Here is a 23,857-nt window from a genome sequence, read left to right on the forward strand (position 1 = left end):
CAAACACGAACAGGGGTAAAGCTTCCAGGACTACTTCACTAATAACATGGGAACAGTGTCCTCTACGTTAGTGGAGTGGGACACATTCAAAGTAGTGGCCCGGGGAGAATGTATTAAACAAATAGTAGCGGTAAAACGGACACTAGAACAAGCACTCACAAAAGCCGAAATGCAGTTAGCCACCGCTACTAAGCAAGACGACTTATCTGAAGAGGCAGTAGCACAAGTAGCCAAAGCAAAGACAGAGTGTCTAGCTGCCTGCGCCGGCCTACGTCGGTACAATTTCAGGGCGTATGCAACCCGGATACATAAGGAGCGGGATAAAACGGGCACATTATTGGCTTGGCTAGCTAAACAAGACACCGACTTGAAACCCATAACTGAAGTGATAGACCCCCCTCGGAAATCTGGTATAGTCCCAGGCTGAGATCCTCTTGGCGTTCCATCAATACTAGTCAGAGGTCTACCGTAGCCCAGCACCGACCATCCAGGACATACTAGATCATTTTCTCAACCCGTTGACGATCCCCAAAATCACGAAGGCAGACAGAACGGCATTGGATACAGATATACAATCCGCCGACGTCACCCAAGCCCTACACGCACTAGCTCGCAACAAAGCACCGGGGCTAGACAGTTTCCCCCTGGAATACTACACAACCTCCTCCCCCCTGTTGATCCCTCGCTTGGTGGCGATGTTTGCGACCGCATTAGAAAGAGGAGAGTCACCGAGATCCCTCCGGGAATCAGTTATTGTGACCTTCCTGAAACCAAATCGTGACCCGCAGCAAATGGCCTCCTACCGCCCCATTACGCTTCTGTCCGCCTACTGTAAGATCCTAGGGAAGATATTAGCAGACAGGTACACACAAATCCTACGACCCCTGGTTCACCCGGATCAATGTGGTTTTGTTCTGTGCAGAAACACGTCCCAAAATATACGCAGACTGTTCCATATCCAAGATCAAGTGGGTGACACGTTCCCTAGGGCAGCCTGCCTTATCCTAGACCTCGAGAAGGCCTTCGATACCCTCACATGGCAATATCTATTCTCGGTCCTACAACGAGTAGGACCCGGTCCCATCCTCTTAGCATACACACAACTCCTATACACCAAGCTCACCTCGCGTATTCGCATAGGGCGATACATATCGTCCGAATTCGCGGTACAAAGAGGCACGAGGCAGGGCTGCCCGCTTTCGCCTCTACTCTTCACCCTCGCTGTAGAACCCCTAGCTATACGGATGCGACGAGAGGGGGAACACTGGGGCATTTCCATAGCGGATATCATACACAGTGTCTCCATGTACACCGACGACCTTCTACTATATATTCGAGACATTACTGAGGACCTAACACCCATTTGGGCAACACTGACAGAATTTGCAGAAGCCTCCGGGCTAAGAGTGAACTGGGATAAATCCACAGTTTACCCACTACATCCGAACCTTCCCCTTTGTGATGTCTGGCTGGGTGACCAGAAAGTGACCTGGAGAGCGGGGGCCCCCCGATACCTCGGGATCCGTCTCTACCACTCCTCAGTCGACATATTTGAAGGCAATCACCGCAGAGCACTGGCCGGCATCAGATCAGCGGTCGAATTCTGGAAGAACCTCTCGCTAGCCCCGATCGGCCGTGTGGCTATAGCCAAAATGATAATAGTCCCGCGGTTACTGTACCACTTCACGAATCTGCCGGTAATCCAGCCCAGAGCATTCTTCCGAGACTTAGACTCGCTCCTCAGTTCGCTCATATGGGGAATAGGCAGATGTAGGATAGCATTAACAAAGTTACAACTGCCCACCACACAAGGAGGACTGGGCGCTCCGTCCTTCGATTCCTACTTCCTGGCAGCACAATTACAGTGGCTGTCCTACTGGATGGCAGGCAGACATATAGGTGAAACATACACAGCAACCGGCCAAGTACCCATCCCAGAACTCCGCCGCCTACTACTACCAGACACTAAACCGAGGCGCACATACCCCATACATGTGTAGTGGCACGCAAATGAATGCAAAGGATACACCGTATGTCGCCGGGGAAGCCTCCGTACTCTCATCTGCTGCCGCTGGTCGGCTGACCCAAACATGAAAAATATTACACAACTAGCATGCTTCACACATGGACAGACTGTGACCTCACCGAAATAGAGTCTCTGTTTGAGGACGGACAACTTAGACCGTTCCACCAGCTTATAGATGACTACGATCCCCCCCCCCCTGTCCAGTTCCTACTTCACCGCCAACTCCTAGAAAGCTATCAATTGCACCACGACCTATCGACGGGAGAGCCTGCTACTCACCCGGTCATCCACACAATCATGCACATGGGGATGGGGCGACACCTGACCACATGGCTCTACAAAGCCATTTGGGAGCTTACAAACAGACCCCTAGAGGCCCTACGGGCCACTTGGGAAGAAGAATTAGGACGACAACTACATGAGAAAGAATGGGAGATGGTCCTTGAATACCCCAAGAAGGTGTCTAGAAACGCACGTTTTAAAAATATACAATTCTATATCCTACACAGGGCATATCTAACGCCAGCACGCCTCCAGAGATTTTACCCAGACACCCAGTTCCTTTGTCCCAGATGCCGATCGCAGGAAGCAGATTTTCATCACATGTTCTGGAGCTGCCCCACACTACAGCCATATTGCCACAATGTCCACAAGACACTCTGAGATCTCACAGGGCTTACACATTTGATCACCTGGGAAGCCTGTGCATTAGGTATTTTCCGGAAACGGAAGCAACACAAAGTGCCAACCCGATTTGTCTCACTGGCAATTTTTTTGGCTAAAAGGAGTATAGCAATGCACTGGCGATCCCCCACAGGCCCACCGATCGCAGCATGGGTGGGAGCAGTACACAAATGGGCAACGGCAGAGGAGGAAACACTACGGGAGGAAGAGGTGACGGGGATGCGTAAACACCCCATCTCTATGGAGTGGACCCTATTACTGCACCAATTCAAACAGCCACCGACCCACAAGGACCTGGATGGTTCCCCACACACCCCGGTGGACTCACAAGCCCCGACCGTAAGCACACACACCAGATCTCCTTCTGCAGCAAACATGTAACGTTGCTCGTTATTATCACCACGCATTGCACGAAACTCGAAGACCAGACATCAGAGCAGAACCAACAACAGCCCCCCCCGCAGCACACAGGCATATCAAATAGCGAGACACATAACGCCTTGACGCCCCTTCTGATTTCTGTACCCCGAATCCCATGAACGTTCTCCCAATTTCGCATCCCAGTTCTATATAGGAATCATTTAACGTAAGACCTTAACAAAGACAGGATACATGTCCATTTAATGTGTGGATAGCTTTCTGGTTCGCAACTATATTCAAGGTTGTTTTTCTAAAGGGCAATATAGCAAATGGGGATCAGAATAATACATTTCACATGGATATCAAATAATTATTAATTCCCTAATCTATAGCGCTACATCAATGCAATGAGTGCATCGTGAGAAAAATGTCGTGAGAAAAATGTCATTTTAAATGATTCACAAACAATCTCCAAGGTTTTTCATGTACTCTGCCGCGCAGGCTCTAGCTGCAGTATCAATGTATCTGGAATTCTCTGGACCACAAGGAACTTATACTTGATAATTTACAAATGGCAGTAGCCATTTGAAAACCTTGTGAGATTACTGTGGCCACATGGGAAGTGTAGTTTCCTTAATTATACTCGGGTGCCTCACACAGTGAGCCCTTCGAAGATGGAAAACTGCCTTCCAGGGTGCACTAACACTCCATGAGCTCCGCTACCATTTCCTTCCTTTGAATGATCACATTGCTTGATAGTACAGAGTGTTGTGCTTTTTTTCAAAGTTGTACTCTCTCTGGCACCAAACATTTGCCTTCAATGATCTCTCATGCTGCGCAGAGCTGGTTTGCTGGCCCACATCTCGGCCACAGTATTTCTGTGACAGGCACATTTAATGCCTGTTGCAAAACCTATCACAAATTTTGATTTTTGAGGCCCCACTCTATTTATTTTGAGGCTGCAAAATTTGGTAAAAGAAACCGCAATTTTCTCATGGTTTGTATAATCCAGGTGCAAGCCTTCAAGCTTTTTCTTAGCCTCTTCAAGTGACTTTCTGGCCCTCTTAGTGGTTTTCGGAATGAACACACAATATTTCCATCATGTTTTATCTGTCTTGTCTTTCTCCATTCAACCAAAATGGGATGTTTTCCTCTGTAGAATAGTCTCAAAGCCAGTGCCCTTGGCGAACCACTAGCAAAGGTTCTCCTATTTACGGCCCTGTTTATTCTTTCAGTGCTAAATACAGAGAACACTTTGTGTCAGGCAATGTTGTACACAGTCAGCCTTGAATCAATACATCCATGGCACTTCTAACTTACAGGGCTGTTCTATCCAATGAGGGACTTCATATGGGGGCACAGTGTCTAGACTAGCTTCCCCATTCAAAATGTGTCCGTATTGAGTCTCCTTTGTACATGCATATGAGCTGCCTACAGTGCTGGGACTTTTCAGGAGCTTGTACTACCCTTCTATCACCTCTGAGACGAGAGAGAAATAATTCTGCGTGAGCGTTACCTAACAGGGCATAGGGAACTACTCACCTGCCATGGTTGACTTGAGCCATCAGGAGCAAGAATTCTTTGCCATGGAGGATAGACTCACTCATCTCTCCCTGCTGCTATTGTAGATTCAGCTCTGCTACTCGAAAAAAAACTAAAAAGCACTGCCAAAGCCAATACGTGGGCACTCACCTGTTAAAGGTGACGCCTGCTGGCTTCACCAATGCTATTGGTAATCACTGGTCTTTGTTGAATTCCTTTATTATACTTTCTTTTGAAAGGTTTTAGATGGCTCATTGACAGCATGACCTCACATTTTATCATGATGTGTGTCAACTCTGCATGATGGGCAGGTGAAAAAGCTGTTCTCTCTGTCACCACTCTGCCGTCATGCTTCCCACCATACATTAAGATAGGGGAGGACAAAGGGGACGAGGAACAATTCCATGTATTTCACTCTGCTGATTGTGCATCACAGTGGTAAAGGAGGAAGCAGTGGGGTGGCGATAGAGGCAGAAAGGGGATGCCATGTGAATTGGGGGTGCAAGAAAGAAGAGGAGGACTGATGGCAGTGACGAACAGCGGGAGGGAGGTGCCATTTAGAAAGACTGTCCACAGCAGGTATGGGGGCTAATTTAGAGTCTGGTGAGCACGAGGATAAGTGCCCTGGAGAAAGGGGCCGGGAGACTGCCAAAGAAGGTCAGGACCTCAAACCTACTCAGTCCCGGTCTCCTGCAGTCTTTCTCTCCTGCCACAGTATCTGCAAGACACCATTCAGCAGGGAGAGAGTAAGAAAACACCTCTCTCCTGCCCAGCCTCCTTTTATCGGCCCAGCACTGCAGCGCAGCTTCAATACAAGGAGAGTTGAACAAAGGATTTCTTTAAGAATGTGCATAGGCTTTTGTTTTTGAAAATGCCTAATTTCGTGATTTTTCTTTTCTGTTTTTTGTATATAGCAAATTCACAAAATCTTTGAGGGTCTGAATATATGTCCCTATCAACTTTAGCGCTCAAGTAATAGGAGACCTAGTCAGGTTCTTTGACGTTTTCAATGAGTCATGGCATTAGAAAAAGAAACAATGCTTATAGAAGCCAGCTGCAGTGGAGCCAGCCAAGTGACTAGCAATACAAGGAGTAGGAACATACTCCACAGTGTCAACAATGGGGAATGACTTAGATGCTGAGTGCTTGGAGAGGTGATAGTGATGAAATCTCAGTATTGCGATATTTTTGCTGACAAATTGACACTTATGAACAGGAACATTGAACACTGGGTATCACAAATTGGCGCCGATTACGTGGACATGACTTCTGGTTTGCATTATGGATAGTTCTGAAGGGGTAAAACGGTTGAACACCATGAATGTGATTTCTCTCAACAAACTACCCACTTGCAATTGCAGTAAGACTCAATCTTTCCTAGTGAAGTTGGTTGTAAACACAAGAAAAAGCTGGAAGATAGAGACAAGTAGGTTATATGTTTTATGTTTTGATCATTTTTTTTCAATAAAAATTAAACAAGTTTTGAACTGAACTTTTTTGATACATACAAAAAATTGGATTCACTCAACCAGTAGTCTGTGCTTTCACTGAGGACATAAGATTTAGATATGCACGTATTTAAGCAGACGTAATACAGCTCCTTACTGCTATTCTGACTGCCGTGCTTGCACAGGGGATTACTGTAGACTGGTCTAGGACTTTAGTTTTTGAAATATCTTTCTCAAAAACCTACACATTTTGAGCATCTGTATCAGCTGTGCCAAAAGTGAGGGGTCGCAAAAACTTATTGAGTGGGTGCCCACATTGTCCAGACTATGATACCTATAAAGTCAAATCTTGATTGCTGTAATTTCCATGCTACAGCTGGGATTAAATCCAACATTATTGCAACATATGTTTCCCATTTTTATAGTTTTTTCTATGTTTTTGACCATACAGTGGAAGTTCATTGAGAAATCTTCCTTGTGATGAGGATAAATGAAACATATAGTAATATGTATTGCATAAGAGAAATGGGCGGCCTTTATTCTTGGGACAGACAGGTGAGGATTTATGGAGTAATTTCTGGATATAAGGTTGCTGATGATTTTGTGTATTAAAAAATTTGGGAAGATTTTGATGATTAAAGATGTTCAAGATGAGGTAGTGCATCAGGGCTGGTTATATCCTTGATAAGGTGGATCTTCTCTTAGACAGTAACTCAGTGCACCCTTTTGTGAATGATGATGGAGAGATTTGTCCAGAGGTCTGATATTGTTTTGATTAGCTTGTAATAGTATTTATTCTTATTTTATTTGAGAAATGTTGTTTATGTGCCTGGATTAAAGAAATTGTTTCATTTAGGATGGTTTTGAATGTCTGATGAATGTATTTTTAAGTTGAATGGACATAATGGGTCAAGTACTATTGCTATTTAGGAATTATTTGGTGTGATTTACTGTTGCTTAGCACTTTGAGAGCTGGTAGGATGTTGTTTGCCGGTTTTGGGATGATAGGCGATCAATATTAAACCAGTCAGCCTTGACTGCATCTTGTCAGACCAGGTCAGTGGGACCAGTGATCTTCAGATGACATATCCTTCCTTTATTGTGAGTTGGGTGGAATGAAAGGTACAGAAGTTTGGTTTGTAGGAACGTCTTTTGAGAGTTCTGTGTCTGATTTCAGCAGTAAAGTTTCCAGAGAATAGGATGTTGTGGAAAGGTCAAAGCATTCAGTAAAATCTTTCTTTTTTGGGGTAGGGGATATAAATGTTGATGGTTATTGAAGTTTTGAAAGTTCTTGAGGTTTAACAGTTCTTGCTTTAAATTTGAGAAGTCAGAGACAGTAATTTCCTTCCAGTATTTTGGTGAAGACATTTCAGGCACCGTCCATAACTTACTTCCCTGATGGAAAGGAGCATAAAACAACCTTGTAGGATGACGATGGCTGACTGGGAATGGTTGTTTATCAGTTTCTGCAGACACTGAAGGGGATTTCAGAGCTGTTTTTGACTTAGATGGACTATTGAGTAAGGCTTGTAACTATGGGCCAGATGTATCAAGATGTTTTCCGGTCGTTTGCGACCAGAAAAAATGCATTTTTGTATGTATCATTCCCAAATTGCAAATCGGTAATGTGTTACTGAATCACAGTTTGGAATTACGAATACATACCGATTGGGTTTTAGAAAGCGGCATGTTAGGGCGTTCCTTCCTAATATCGAATCGCAAGGTACCCATTCCCCATTGTGAATGTTAGTAAAATGTTTTTTAAAAGAGAGGCAGTGGTCTCACGGACCACTGCCTACTCCTAAAAAAATGTAAAGAAAACTTTTAATTTTTCTATTTTAAACGTATACGGTTTTCCCTTAAGGAAAACGGCCTACATTTAAAAAACATGATTGCTTTATTTAAAAGCAAACACAAGAATGGTTGTCTGCTCACCTCAGCAGGCCACCATTCCTGTGATTGTAGCAATTGGTAATGGATCGCAAATTGCGACCTACCTCATTAATATTCATGAGGTATTTCGATTTGCCATCCACTAAGAATTGCTAAATGAAACTCTATGAGTTTCATCCATTAGGAATGCGATTTGATACTTGCGATTCGCAAAGATTCGCAATTAGGTAATCGCTATTCCCAGTATTAATACACCTGGCCCTATGTCTTTTATTCTGAAGGCACTTGTAGTAAGCAATAAACAATGGTGATTTTCCTCTTATGCTTGAGTTCAGCCTGCTCACGCACTATGAGGTTTCCTCACATACACGAATACATTGCCTGTGTTGTAGCATAACAATTGTGATATTTTTTCTGAGTAGTAAATTAAAGTTTGTTTTAAAAAAAAAAAAATATATATATATATATATATATATATCACACACGCACACTTTTGCTGTTCCAAAAGAAATACCAGGACACTCAGGATTCTTTGAAAAGGATTTACTCGGCAGTATAACGCCTCACCAACGCGTTTCGCTTGATAGCTTTCTCACGGTATGGCGGATGTCTCATTTTCCACATTTACATAGTACCTCAAAAAATGACATGGAGGAAGGACTAGATCAATACAATGTTTTTCGTGTGATATAAGGGTAACGGAGCCCATCCGGGACCGCCACGCCAGAAGCTCCAGACTTCCGTGTTCTAGCGTTCGGATATATATATATATATATATATATATATATATTTTTTTTTTTTTTTTATCTACTGGCGGTCGCCAGTAGATAGTTATAGTTAGGACCGAGTTCCCATAGGTAATCTGAAAATTCTATTTTGAATAACTTTGGCGCCGGTTGACTTATCTTCGTGAAATTTTCAAAACTAATGGGGCGCTCCGCCCAGCTCCTACCCTGAAAGTCTCGGGGTGATTCGACAAGCGGGGGCTGAGAAAAAAGGGGGGTCCCAAAACGCGTTTTCCACATGCATTTTCCCATAGGACTTTTAGTCGAAGGTACAGCCCAAACGGCTGAACAGAATTACTTGAAATTTGGCAAAGAGGTAGTCCTCAGGTCAGGCATGTGCCTTTTGCATATATGGTGTCAATCAGTTCAGTAGTTCCTGAGAAAATCAAAAGTAAAATCACATATATATCTGGGCGGAGCCTAACTACACATCTCATCGTGAGATCTGATTGGCTGTCAGCACTTCATCCAAGAAGTGTTGGCAGCCATCATGGGACCAATATACATGATAGCACCTCATTAAAAAGCATTGCAGTTAATAGAAGGTTTTAAGACTTTAGTTACATTATAAATCATTTGTTGATGGTACCATACTCATTGTAGGTATTGTGGTGTGTTCTAAGGTGATTTTACCATGTGAAAAAGCCTTCTGCTGTGATATCATGAATCATGTTTGAGAGAAAACTATTTTCTCATGCTTTTCCCACAGAGGTTTAGAAGGTGATCTATAAGCTAAACTGAGAGCATATTTTCTGTAAATTCACATTATCTTTCTCAGTCACGTGAGAATGAAGTCTGACATTCTCAATAAAACATGTACATCCAACAAGGGCAGAGACTGTCATTTGATTCCTTTGTGTTCTACTGCAGCTTCCCAGAGTGTTCTAAAGAACAACTAGAGCGCTAACAGTCCTACTTATGACAAACGTATGGCACAACTGAAGCCATCTTGGTTGGAATAAAGTGGTAACTCTTAAAACATTTAATTTAAAAAGGAACAAAATGAGGTGGTTCATTTTGCCATAGAAAGTATGATTAGTGCTGCAGAAAGAAATATTAGGGCACATTTTGAGTGACTTCTCAAATCCTCTTCTATTTCATTAAAAAATTCTGACATGCAGACTGAAACATGCACTTTCAATACCAGCAGCAGACTTCTCTGGTGAGCAGTAGCTTTACTACAGTGATCTAATAAGCAACTAGTGTTCTAACATTCTGAATTTATGGCAAATGTGTGACACATCTGAATGCCTTCTTAATGGAATCAAAGTAAAAAACTGAAAGTTTTTCCTACTGAGGAGACTGTAGTAAATGAGGAAATTAGGAAACATCATAACAAATAAGTCTCCCAAAATGGCCACCAGAGACAAAAGAGCCCAAATGTAGCCCAAATATCACCAAGATGTAGCCCAAGTATAGCCCAATGACAGAATATCCCAGAGTGTTCTAACGAACAACCCGAGCGCTAACAGTCTTACTTATGAGAAAAGTATGGCACATCTTAAGCTATCTTAATTGGAATAAAGTGGTAACACTTAAAACCTTTAATTTACAAAGGAACAAAATGAGGGGGTTCATTTTGCCATAGACATTATGATTAGTGCTGCAGAAAGAAAAATTAGGGCACATTTTGACTTCTCAAATCCTCTTTTATTTCATAAAAGAATTCTGACATGCAGACTGAAACATGCACTTTGAATACCAGCAGCAGACTTCCCTGGTGAGCAGTAGTTTTACTACAGTGATCTAATGAGCAACTAGAGTGCTAACATTCAGAATTTATGGCAAATGTGTGACACATCTGAATGCCTTCTTGATGGAACCAAAATAAAAAACTATTCCCACTGAGGAGACTGCAGTAAATGAGGAAATTAGGAAACTTCATAACAAATAAATCTCCCAAGATGGCCACCAGAGACAAAAGAGCCCAAATGTAGCCCAAATATCACCCAGATGTAGCCCAAGTATAGCTTAATGACAGAATGTCCCGGAGTGTTCTTAAGAACAACTAGAGCGCTTACTGTCTTACTTATGACAAAAGTATGGCGCACCTGAAGCCATCTTGATTGGAATAAACTGGTAACACTTAAAACTTCATAACAAATAAATCTCCCAAGATGGCCACCAGAGACAAAAGAGCCCAAATGCAGCACAAATATCACCCAGATGTAGCCCACATGTAGCCCAATGACAGAAGTGTGCAAAACACTTATTGTTTGTGTATTTGCAGTTTTATATAGTGCAGACTTGTCAGGTATTGGAGTGCTTTACATGAGCATTGGTTACATCACACAAGATCAAATTCATTTTGGTTGTAGACATGGGGAGATCAAGTGATTTGACCAGAATCACAGAATGTTGAGCTGAAGCAGAAACTCCACCCTGGTTCCCCAGTTGCTAAGTCTGCAGCTCTGGAAGTATCACCACATCCTCTCCCCTAGGTGCAACATTTAATCAAGTGGTCAACTGGATAAAAAAACATAAAGATTACAAATAATTTAAAAGTTCTTTGTCGCTATTTGAAAACTCAGAAAATATGTCCTCATTTTAGTTTTTTAGAGCACTAACCATAATTTTGATGCAAATAAGACCCTCTCATATATGTAATTTGTAAAGGAAATACTCTAGGTATTACAGTTTTGATTACATCAAGATGACGTCGGGCGTTCCACACTTTTGTAATAAATATAGAATGTTAGCAATCTAGTTGTTCATTGGGATACTGTTGAGAGTCAGAGGCCAGGGGCACGGACTCTGAAAATTGAAGGCAGGTAGGAGAGTGCAGAGGCAACAATTTTATCACACTGGGCAGGCAGGAAGGGCAGTGGCAGCACAACAGACTATGGAGGGCAGTGGAAAGGGGGGCAGGGGCAACAAACCAACAATACAGGACTGGCAAGAGAGGCTGTGGCAATATAATAGACCATTGTGGGCAAAAGGAAGAGGCAGTGGTAGTACAACCATACATGCCAACAGACCTGTTTCAGCCAGGAAACGTCCAATGTTTTTAAGCTCAAATGGGCTTTATTTGATCTGTCTCCTGTCTACAATCTCCTCTTTTTCAATGTAACTCAAAGGGCAAAATCAATGCCCCAGTTTTTTTCAAAATCTCCCTCTTACCAAGTTCAAAATGTTCGCAAGTATGGTACATTGGATCATGGTAGGAAGGAGGAGTTGGGATAGGGACATGGACTCGGATATCAGAGGACAGGAGGGACATGGAGAGGTGCACCAAACTGACCCTACAGGGCAGGCATCAAGGTTTGCAGCAGCACAATACACCACACAGCGCATGCGGGACGGGAGTGCAGCACAACAATCCATAGAAAGCAATAGGGAGGGGACAGGACCATGCACATGGACAACAGAGAACAGAGGGGAAAGAGGCAATGGTAGCTAGCTGACCATAATGGACAGACAGGAGAGAAAGCTGCAGCATAACAGACCATAAATGGTGGAGGGACGGATCAGGGGCATTACAATGGAACAGACAAGACAGGTGGGAGGGAATAGGGGTCTGCACATGGAAACAGAGGGCTTGGGGCAAGGGGGCAAGGCAGGATCAGCAAGATGACCATGGAGGTCAGGCAGGATGGGCACTAGAAACAAGACACACCATGGAGAGCAACAATGAGACTATGATGGCATACACACAGACCATGGAGGGAAGGTGGGAGGGGGTCAGGGGCAGCTAACTGACCACACAGGGAAGGTGGGAGAGGCCATGGCAGCACAGAAGACCATGCATGGCAAGCGGGAGGGTTAGTGGCAGCACAATGGCTATGATGGGCAGGAAGGAGGGTGCAGGGGCATGCACAAAGGACCATGGAGGATAGAAGGGAGGGTCAGGACCTGGCACAGACAAGAGAGTTCAGGGGAAGGGGCTTCTCAACAGACCGCGCGGGGCAGGCAGGAGGAGCAGTTGCAGCACAACAGACCAGGGATTGCAGAAGGGTGTGGCAGTAAAATGGACCTTGGAGGACAGGAGGAAGGGGATAGGGGCATGGCATGTGGACAGGCAGGGTGGAGGTGGCAGGGACAAGTTACAGTCATCTGACAATGCTAGGCAGGTGGGAGGGGAGTGGCAGCTCAACAGAACACTCAGAGTAGATAGGAGTGGCAGGTCCATGGTACATGGTGGGCAAAAAGGATGGAGCAGGGGCATGCACAAAGACATCGGAGGGCAGGGGGAAGGAGAATAGGGGCGGCAAGCTAAGCACAGAGGCTAAGCAGGAGGTCAATGATGGGCCATAGAATTGGGCAATGGAGGGCAGGTGGAGTGGACTGGTACATCATGCTAAATGGAGGGCAGTGGCAGCACATCAGACCATGCATGGCAGGAGGGAGGAGGCTAGTCCATGGATTCAGACAACAGAGGATAGGGAGGAGGTGGATGGGGCAGCAAGCTAACTGTTCAGAGAAGGTGGGTATTAGGAACTTTATTGTTTTTAAAATGTGTGTCTGTGCGAACTACTTAAAATATGAACAAGTATGCAGCATAATCTCACTTTTATTCAGGAAGAAGAGGACGTTTGTGACTGTGACTCCGGGCTCACTTGGCAGAAACAGCCCCTGACTCTCCACCCCCCATCGCAAAATGTAATGCCCGTGAAAAGGGTAGGTGGACGCAGTGTTATATAGAACATAGTCCTGAGAGCACGATTGAAAATGAAAACTAGATATAGTATATGGTATAAACTATGCACCAAAAAGTGTGATATAAGATGAACCGGGGCTTGAAATATAATATGCAATACATTGTGCGCAATGACAGATTCATTGGAGGCGCGAGATAGCACAGGCACTAGCGTGTGCTATGCAATATGCGCCTTGGAGTGTAATATGCACAGGGTAGTGTTGTATAACCTAACTAGTCTCTAAAGTTGTAATATAAAATATGTGCTGAGGAGTGTAACGTTGCATATGCACTGTGACAAAGATATGGATCCCAGATTGTAATATGTATGGCATAGCGCTGTGCGTTATAACATAGGCATCGAGGAAGGCACGTTAGATGGGGCAATATAACCCGTGCGAAGGCAAGTGTGGCATGACATATTCACGGGGTGGTGTTACAGTGCACATGGGCTAGAGAGTGTCATAGCATACGCACTAGCTGGTGGAATACAACACAGAGGTGTGAGGCACTCGGCGGGCACTGGTGGGTGTAACACAGCATTGGGCTCAGCCCGGAGCACGCTGTGACTCTCAAGTGAGATTCATCTCCTTTCCAGAGAATAAAATAAAAAGTTTTACACATCCGTTGGTGAATGTGTATTTTATTAACCGCGAGGGGGGTTTCTTGCATAGTTTTGGTCGAATCCCCTTTGAATGGCTTGGTGTGCGTGTATATTAAATGTGCCCGTCAATAGCTATCCATATTTGTATAAATAAACGACAAGGGTGTCTACTTGGAGAGTACCCACTGGCGGGGACGCCGGGATTAGGCACGGTGGGTCGTCAGACACGTCAGACCTTCACTAGCGTGTAAATACATTCCACGTGGATTCATTCTATGCATAGTCGCCTTTTAATGAATACCACGCAAATCGTCATGGTGATAGGTACATACGGTTTGTCCAGCATGTCCTAGGTGTTTCTATAAATATATATATTTTTTAAATAATAAAAAACAAAGGCCGGCCCCGGGGGATGGGGGGCCACGCAGCCCCCTCCTAAAGAATTTTTTTTTAAAAAGGCCATGACCCGGGGGTTGGGGTCCGCGGGGCCGATTAAGACCTTGGGAGGGCCAAATGAATTTTTTTCAACAACAAAAATTAGGGTGCAGACCCTGGGGGATGGGGTCCCCAGGGCCAGTAAATTAGAAAAATAAGGGGGGCCACACAGCCCTCCTTCTTAAAAAATAAAATAAATAAAAGACCGGCATCGCACCGGAGGCCACGCCCCCTCCTTGCAGCACTCGCACCCCTGGCCAGTTGTAAGTTGGGGAATTAATTCCCCTTCAATACTGAGGGTCCCTGAGGGCAAACTAGCCCAACAGGTATCTCCAGTATGCGCCAGGGAGCTGCGTTGCAGACAGGTGTTCTGAGGCCACGCCCCTTTTTACACCTCAATGCAACGCAGCTCTGTGGCGCTTACTGGAGATACCTAGTGGGCTAGTTTGACCCTAGGGACCCTTAGAATTCAAGGGGACTTAATCTCTCAACTTAGAACGGCCACAGGGCACGTTTACACAGTGGTGAAGGGAGGGGACGGGGCCTGAGGTGACGTGTGCAAACACGCCCTGTGGCGCGTTTTAAGTTGGGGAAATAATTCCCTTTCAATCCTGAGGGACCCTAGGGGCCAATTAGCCCACCAGGTGCTTCCAGTAAGTGCCACTGCGCTGCGTTGCAGAGAGGTGGTCTAGGCCGTGCCCCTTTTTACATCTCTCTGCAACGCAGCTCTGTGGCGCTTACTGGAGGTACCTAGTGGTCTAGTTGGACCCTAGGGACCCTCAGGATTCAAGGGGACTTAATCTCCCAACTTAAAACAGCCACAGGGCGTGTTTACACAGTGGGGAAGTGAGGGGACGGGCCTGAGGTGACGTGTGCAAACATGCCCTGTGGCGCATTTTAAGAGGTAGTTTTAATCCCCTGCCCTATTATATACTAGGGGCTTACAGAGGAGGTCATGCTGATCACACGGTGATCCCAACGCATAGTGTTCCCTAGTGTATGTAGGTGGTTTCACTGTATTCTGAGTGTCTTTTAACATAGCACTGGCTCTAGGACTGGTTAGTCAGACTCAGTTACCACCAGTATCCGTCTGAAAAAGTTGAGGGTACAGGATGATTTAGCAACAAGGCTTCTTTCTGCTCTTCTGTTTGTTCTTTCTGCACGTTATCCTTCTTCCTGCACTTTTCTTCGTCTTTGAGGACTTCTGTTGCTTCTTTCTGCATTTCTTTTTTTTCTTTCTGTGCGTTTTTTCTTCTTTCTTCACATGTCCTATCTTTATAGGCATAGTTAGAAATTAGCATTTAAAAAACCTTTGAAATTCACTGAAAAAACCATAGGTTTTAGGCACGTTATAGTTAGGAATTAGCATTTAAAAAACCTTTGAAATTCACTGAAAAAACCATAGGTTTCAGGGGCGTTATAGTTAGCTGGACTTTTCACTCGTACAAAACCATTGAAATTCTCCCTTTATAGTTAGTTCAGCTAACTATAACTTGCGCGCCCGCAATGCACTGCTGATGACATCACATATTACATCACTCATGACATGGTCAGTGACATCACTCATGACATCACTGATGACATCTCAAATGACATCACTGATGACATCATCCTTGTGATAGTGTGGCAGACCTCCTCTCCCCCTAATATAACCTTTGATACACACATTCAAAAATAGAAACTAAAATTTTCAAAACAATTGACATACCAATATCAGTTACAACAACCTATTCAGTAATTCTAAGATCCACATACACATCCACTCATTCACCAACAGTCCTATACAGTCACTCATACATGTACTCACTCATCATATGTACTCATACACCTATACATCCTGTTACACAACGCCACTCATCCATAAAGTTACTCACACACATAGTCACTCATGCTAATACAGAATCAAACATCCATTTACTTGCATATACAGTTATACACACACCACCACACTTACTTCTACAGAAACTTACACATACTTAGTCTTTTAAACAATCACTTATAGAAACACATACTTATTCATACAGGAACTCTTTCAATCTCTCACTCTCACATATACTCACTTATATACACCAATAGTCACATATACTAGTTTAAAACATATGTAGTTACTCATAAAGACACTATTGAGACAGTCATTCACTCACTAACACACCCATGCACACACTCATCCACCCATACAGTCCTGCACACATGCTGTCTTCAACACATACAAACAGTGAGTCACTCATTCATACACCTATGCACTACATAATACCCCCCACCGAACCATACAGACACTCATACTGATACTCAAAAAACCAACTAATAACCTATATAGACACTCATGTAGCTACTCACCAACCCATGCAGCCACTTACACACAAAGTGAGAGACTGATACAGATATTTACACATTTAAACATTACTCACTAAGCCATGTATTCACTGTGACTAAGATGCACTTAATCAGTCAGTTATACAATAAATTTTTTTAAAAACAAATCATCCATTTAGACACTTATATACCCATTTATTCTTCCATCGACCTTGAGATATACATATATAAAACCTATGTAATTTTCAGAAAAACACACATTCACTGGATGATATCATCAGTGATGTCATCAGTGATGTCATTTGAGATGTCATCAGTGATGTCATGAGTGATGTCACTGACCATGTCATGAGTGATCTAATATGTGACGTCATCAGCAGTGCATTGCGGGCGCGCGAGTTATAGTTAGCTGAACTAACTATAACGGGGGAATTTCAATGGTTTTGTACGAGTGAAAAGTCCAGCTAACTATAACGCCCCTGAAACCTATGGTTTTTTCAGTGAATATATATATATATATATATATATATATATTCACTGAAAAAACCATAGGTTTCACACATGTTATAGTTAGCTGGAAATTTTACTGATAAAAAACCAATGAAATTCCCCCGTTATAGTTACTGTAGGCAACTATAACTCACGCGACCGTAATCCTCTGCTGATGCTAATACTGTATTTAGACACTTATTTGCCCATGTCTTCTTCCATTAAATTTTAGCTATACATATATTACAAATATTTTTTTTTCATAAAGACACATATGTCATCAGCAGAGGATTACGGTCGCGTGAGTTATAGTTGCCTACAGTAACTATAACGGGGGAATTTCATTGGTTTTTTATCAGTAAAATTTCCAGCTAACTATAACATGTGTGAAACCTATGTTTTTTTCAGTGAATTTGTACGGTTTTTTAAATGCTAAGTTACTTTACGCCATTTGTGGCGTGCGCGCCCACTTAACGCAGTTCGTTCCATGCGCGCACGGTGCGCTTCGCGCACCGTGCGCGCACAGTGAGCACGCGGTGCGCTTCGCGCACCGCGTGCCCACATTACGCTAGATGGGCCATGAACGCACAATGCGCTTCGCGCACCGTGCGCACAAAGTGAGCACGCGGTGCGCTTCGCGCACCGCGTGCCCACATTACGCTAGATGGGCCATGAACGCACGATGCGCTTCGCGCACCGTGCGCACATGGAGGACATATGATGAGCAAACTCTTAAATCTGCTTTTCATTTATTTTTTTTTATTTTTTTTACCGTACGCTTACCGTAAGCTTACGGTACGCGTACCCCGTGATTTTTTTTAAAATCAATAAATGTTTTTTTTGTACTTTTCTGTCCTTCTTTGACCCCCTTACAAATGTTAGGGGGTCTGTAACTCTCCTCATTGCCCCCTTTCCTTGTTTTCTCTGTTTTTTTTCTGAGTGAAACACACAAAATGGCGGCCGCCGCTTCCTGGTTTCGGCCGATTCGAATGTTTACTAAGATCTAAGAGCCAATCAGAATCGCGCTCGCGCACGCCATGTTTCTTCAGTACGCTTACCGTAAGCTTACCGTACGCGTACCCCGTGATTTTTTTTAAAAATCAATAAATGTTTGTTTTGTACTTTACAGTCCTTCTTTGACCCCCTCACAAATGTAAGGGGGTCTGTAACTCTCCTCATTGCCCCCTTTTCTTGTTTTCACTCTTTTTTTTTCAGAGTGAAACACAGAAAATGGCGGCCGCCGCTTCCTGGTTTCGGCCGATTCGAATGTTTACTAAGATCTAAGAGCCAATCAGAATCGCGCTCGCGCACGCCACCGTACGCTTACCGTAAGCGTACGGTAAGCGTACCGTAAGCGGGCTCAGATATATATATTGATTTAAAGGCTATTTTCTCAGAATCTACTGAACAGATTTACACCAAACCTACAAAAGGCACTTCCTTGACCTAGGGACTACCTCTCTGCCAAATTTTGAGTAATTCTGTTCAGCCGTTCGGGCTGTAGCTCGTTCTAAAGGTCCTATGGAAAAATGCATGGGAAAAACGCGTTTTGGGACCCCCCTTTTATCTCAGCCCCCGCTTGACGGATCCCCCCGAGACTTTCAGGGTAGGAGCGGAGCGTAGCGCCCCACCTATTTTGAGAAATTCGCGAGGATTCGTCGACCGGCGCCAAAGTTATTCAAAATAGAATGTTGAGGTTTTCCTATGGAAACGTGGTCCTAACTATAACTACCTACTGGCGACCGCCAGTAGGTAATATATATATCAAAAAAGCACCTCCATTTTACCGGGGGCCCCCGGTCCTGCAGGGTGAGCTCTGGAGCCAGGAATGGAGATCCTGGTAACAACGGTACTCCCACCACACACGAAAAGAGCTCAACACCGACTGAGTGACAGGCTTGACTTTTATTCGTCTTTGAAAGCGGAGGAAAGAACACCCATAAATCCTTACGCGTTTCAGCCGTTAGGCTTTGGTATATATATATATATATATATATATATATATATATATATATATATATATATATATATATATAATCTACTGGCGGTCGCCAGTAGATAGTTATAGTTAGGACCGTGTTTCCATAGGAAATCTGAAAATTCTATTTTGAATAACTTTGGCACCGGTTGACGAATCCTCGCGAAATTTTCAAAACTAATGGGGCGCTCCGCTCAGCTCCTACCCTGAAAGTCTCGGGGTGATTCGTCAAGCGAGGGCCGAGAAAAAAGGGGGGTCCCAAAACGCGTTTTCCCCATGCATTTTCCCATAGGACCTTTAGTCGAAGGTACAGCCCGAACGGCTGAACAGAATTACTTGAAATTTGGCAAAGGGGTAGTCCTCAGGTCAGGGAAGTGCCTTTTGCATATCTAGAGTCAATCTGTTCAGTATTTCCTGAGAAAATTGCATTTAAAAGCATATACATATCTATATGCGCGCACCCTAATGTGCGCGAGCGTAATTCTGATTGGTTGTTTGATGTCAGTCAACATTCGAATCGGTCAAAATCAGGAAGTGTCGGCCGCCATTTTGTCTGTCGCAGTGATAAGGAAAGGTGGAAAAAAGGTGGAAAACGTGAAAAGGGGGCAGGGAAGAGAGTTTCTGACCCCCTAGACTTAGTCAGGAGGTCACAGAAGGACCCCCAAGGGGGAAAACAACATTTTACTTACTTTTTTTTAAAATCGCGGGGTGCGCGCACGGTGCGCGCACGGTGAAAAACCTTAAAAATATATATCTATATTAATAAATACATAACTTAGCATTTAAAAAACCTTGCAAATTCACTTAAAAAACCATAGGTTTCACACATGTTATAGTTAGGTGGATATTTCACTCCTAAAAAACCAATGAAATTCCCCCGTTATAGTTAGTTGAGATAACTATAACTCGCACGCCCGCAATCCTCTGCTCATGACGTCACATATTACATCATTCATGACATGGTCAGTGGCATCACTCATGACATCACTGATGACATCATCCTTGTGATAGAGTGGCGGTCGCGCGAGTTATAATTATCTCAACTAACTATAACGGGGGAATTTCATTGGTTTTTTACGAGTGAAATATCCACCTAACTATAACATGTGTGAAACCTATGGTGTTTTAAGTGAATATATATATATATATATATATATATATATATATATATATATATATATATATATATATATATATATATATATATATATATATATATATATATATATATATATATATATATATATATATATATATATATATATATATATATATATATATATATATATATATATATATATATATATATATATAATGCCGGCATCCTAATAAATTAATGACATGACTGTTAGCCATATGTTCACTTGTGCGACCTAAAGCTGTCTCTGCCACTTCCAAATACTCAGTGTTTAATTGCAGTGCACGATTGATCAGCATTAAGTGAATATTTTATAATCCAGTTGAATATTTTGCAATAGTTAGTTTCGCAGCCTTCCAATGAAAATATTTTTTTCAAGTAATCTTTCAATAGATTTTAGTTTTGAATAGTATGAAGTCCTTTTTAGAAGAAGCAGTGTACAGAATTAAATAATGCTTCACACTTGAATGTGTTAGTGTTGCTGATAATTTACAGTTGTAATGGATTACAGCACCATATGTGAACACAGTATCGCTAAGGGAATTCTTTTTTCTGCTTCCACGTAAAGAGATTACTACCCAGGTCTCTTCCAACTCGGTGGTACATAGCTCTTGCTTGCAGGAAGGAAGTTTCCACTTTTAAAGATAATAGCATATCATATTTATTTTACCAAAATATGTTTCATATTACTTATTTGTTGGGAACAAATGACTTCTCCTTTGCACTGAAGTTTATCAATTCTGATGTATTAAGTAAAAACAGATTTTATGCTGTTAACTCTATGTGCAACCCTTTGCCAGTGCTTTAAACATATCAAAAACTTCTCTAATAAGAGATCAAGAACCATTATGTATTAATGTGTGAGGAGTATTAATCTGAAAGTAGATTTCTAAATGTAATCAATGACTAATCAGTACACTAGTCTATACTCATACAGCCAGCTGCTTTCCAATAGGACTTGCTTCTAAACAATATGGAACACAACCAAATACAGTACAGATAACTTGTGACGCTGCTCAACGATTGTAAGGGATGTTAATATTCATAAAGCAGTAGAGGAAAACCATTGCTGGTAAGCACTATACAAAGGCGCATAGCATAGGATAACACAAATATAATTGAATAAATCTGCCTGTGCAGCTGTGAATGAAGTTTTCTGTAAGTTGTTCGACTAGCCCGCAGAAAAGCATTGATGTGAATCTGGTCTTGTCAAGAGGATATTTCCAAGAAGAATTTCATCTTTGCTGTGTCTTCCATTTTAGGAGTTAAGCCTCAGGAAGAAGGGCTTAGAGTGCTTAGTTTCGATCTTAAAGTGTATGGTTGAATGGAGTAAAGATCAGTATGTAAATCCCAACTCCCAGACAACTCTTGGTAAGAAAGTTACATTTTTTCTAGTAATTGTTCTTTATGTTTTCATATGTTGTGTGAGACCTAGTAGCTATATAATCAAGTGTATGCCCTCAAAGACGGTTATGTATACCATTACAATAATTACACCTTTACATTCACCCCCAAATCGGATTCAGGCACTGCTTCCTATACTCCTCTCCATTAGGAGAGGGATATGTGGGGTGTGTCTAATAGCAAGGAGAGTCATCACCGGTTCATAGCAGCACTTACTCAGTACCAGAAAGCAGGTAAGCGGTCAGCAGGGGCTCAGAATAAACTGCCTCAATGAATGGAATCCACACCTGGCGTGCAGTCTAAGGTTCTGATATTGAATGCAGTTCATGAGGACACCACTCATCTCAGTATAAAGTGAAAGATAAACAGCAAAAGAATGCAACCTAAAAGAGATATACAATTAAAATAAGATAACAAAGAATAGCATTATTCGATGAGAAACAAAGTTCCATAACCTTAAGGTGCTGCTCACCAGTTGCAAACAGCTAACATAGAAGGCACATCAGTCTGTTAAACCAGCAGGTAATTTCCTGCAACGTGCACTGCACTTCATGCACTGATGTTGTGCTCCATCACCCTTGACGATCTCCCATTTTCTCCAATGACTCCATATAGTCTTTGGCCACAATTTCCTCCACAATGTCATCCATCTCCTCTTTCATCGTGCACCCATCATGGTCATTGATTCTAGACATACACTTTTTCTGTATTATCGCTGAATTCTCTAACCTCAGTTGATTCCTGAAACATGGACAGCAACCTTCTATTTTTTCCCACCAAGTCACCTACTCAAATATGTAACTTAACAGCATATCTTGCAGTCAAACTTCTCTTGCCTTTTTTTTAACAACTTTATTTAGCATTGTGGTTGACAGAAACATGACACACATTTCATAGTCATTATAAATGTCAGCGAAGACGAGAATCAGAAGGATTTGGCACACATCACATCCCAGAATTGTACAAGATGGTTGAGCAGGGGATGTCCAACATTTTTTTTTTGCACAATTTTATATAGCGCGAACTTGACCCGAATCCAATCAGGTATCAGAGCGCTTTACATAGCACCAGTTACGTTACGTTACATGAGGACACACATTCATTTTTTGTTGGGCACAGGGAGATTAAGTGATTTGCCCACAATCACAGGATGTTTAGCGTCGTTACCGAGACTCGAACCCAGTTCCCCCAGGTCCGAGCTCCCTAACCATTAGGCCAACTCCTGAATCCATCATAGCCCCCATGTCCCCATCCCTCACAATTTGTTTGTGTTTTGAAAAGAAGATATGGCATTCACCAATGCTAGTGAGTAGTACCCTACAATGGAGTAGTGATGCATCGTGATGAGGATAGGCTTAGTAGATATTTGGGTCATGGGTCACTCTCTGATTCTGAGGGGGACAGCACCCATATGTCTAAGGCCCTCAGAGTTTTGACATTGTGAGATGTAATCCCCTGTTCTATGTTGTCATCGTATGTATGTGCTAAAATGATGCCATGTTGTCGAATGTAGCCTCCCTGTCTCTGATGATAGCTGAGAGCTTTTCAGTGGCGTAAAGATTCCCCACTTTTCCCCACCATAGGTTTAGTGTAGGTGATTGGGGCTACTTTCGCATTTACGCTATACACAGCCGTGCTGCTAGAAGTGGGTGGGAAAAAAACAACCCTGTGGGGTCAACGTAGGATAGACTCTATTTGTGCCAGGATCGCCAAAGAGGACTACCAATGGGTCACGGGTTACGGTAATGTTAGTAATCGTGGGTACCATAAGAAGGACCTCGTCCCAGAATGTTTGCAAGCTCGGGCATGCCTACATGTGTGTAAGAACGTGCCCCACTTCCACAGCCCTTTCACCAGGATTCTGAGCCCCCGAACATTTTGTGTAACCATACTGGTGTCAGATACCACCGTGTAAGGATATTTAATGAGTTTTCTTTATAATGGCCACAGATAGAGGACTTAGAGGCGCTTTGTCATATCGTTCGCCGAGTTTCATCTGTGATATCTGTATTTAATTCCCCTTTACTTTGTTTCACATGTATGCGCTTCTTTGGCGGGGTAAGATTGAGTATGTAACGATAAAGCCATGATATGCATTTGCACCTGACATTGGAAAGGTACA

At 43.0% G+C, this 23,857-nt stretch overlaps 1 protein-coding gene across 1 annotated transcript in view; it reads left to right on the forward strand.

Moving 5' to 3' along the window:
- ARFGEF1 (ARF guanine nucleotide exchange factor 1) overlaps positions 1–23,857 on the forward strand; it is a 1,069,199-nt gene that overhangs the window by 523,143 nt on the left and 522,199 nt on the right. The window contains exon 13 of the mRNA XM_085605493.1: positions 21,594–21,702. Within this exon, the coding sequence (XP_085461619.1) occupies positions 21,594–21,702 (109 nt within the window). The remainder of the gene's footprint in view (positions 1–21,593; positions 21,703–23,857) is intronic.

Source organism: Triturus cristatus, chromosome 5_1 (assembly GCF_964204655.1).
Source record: "Triturus cristatus chromosome 5_1, aTriCri1.1, whole genome shotgun sequence".
Lineage (NCBI taxonomy): Eukaryota > Metazoa > Chordata > Amphibia > Caudata > Salamandridae > Triturus > Triturus cristatus.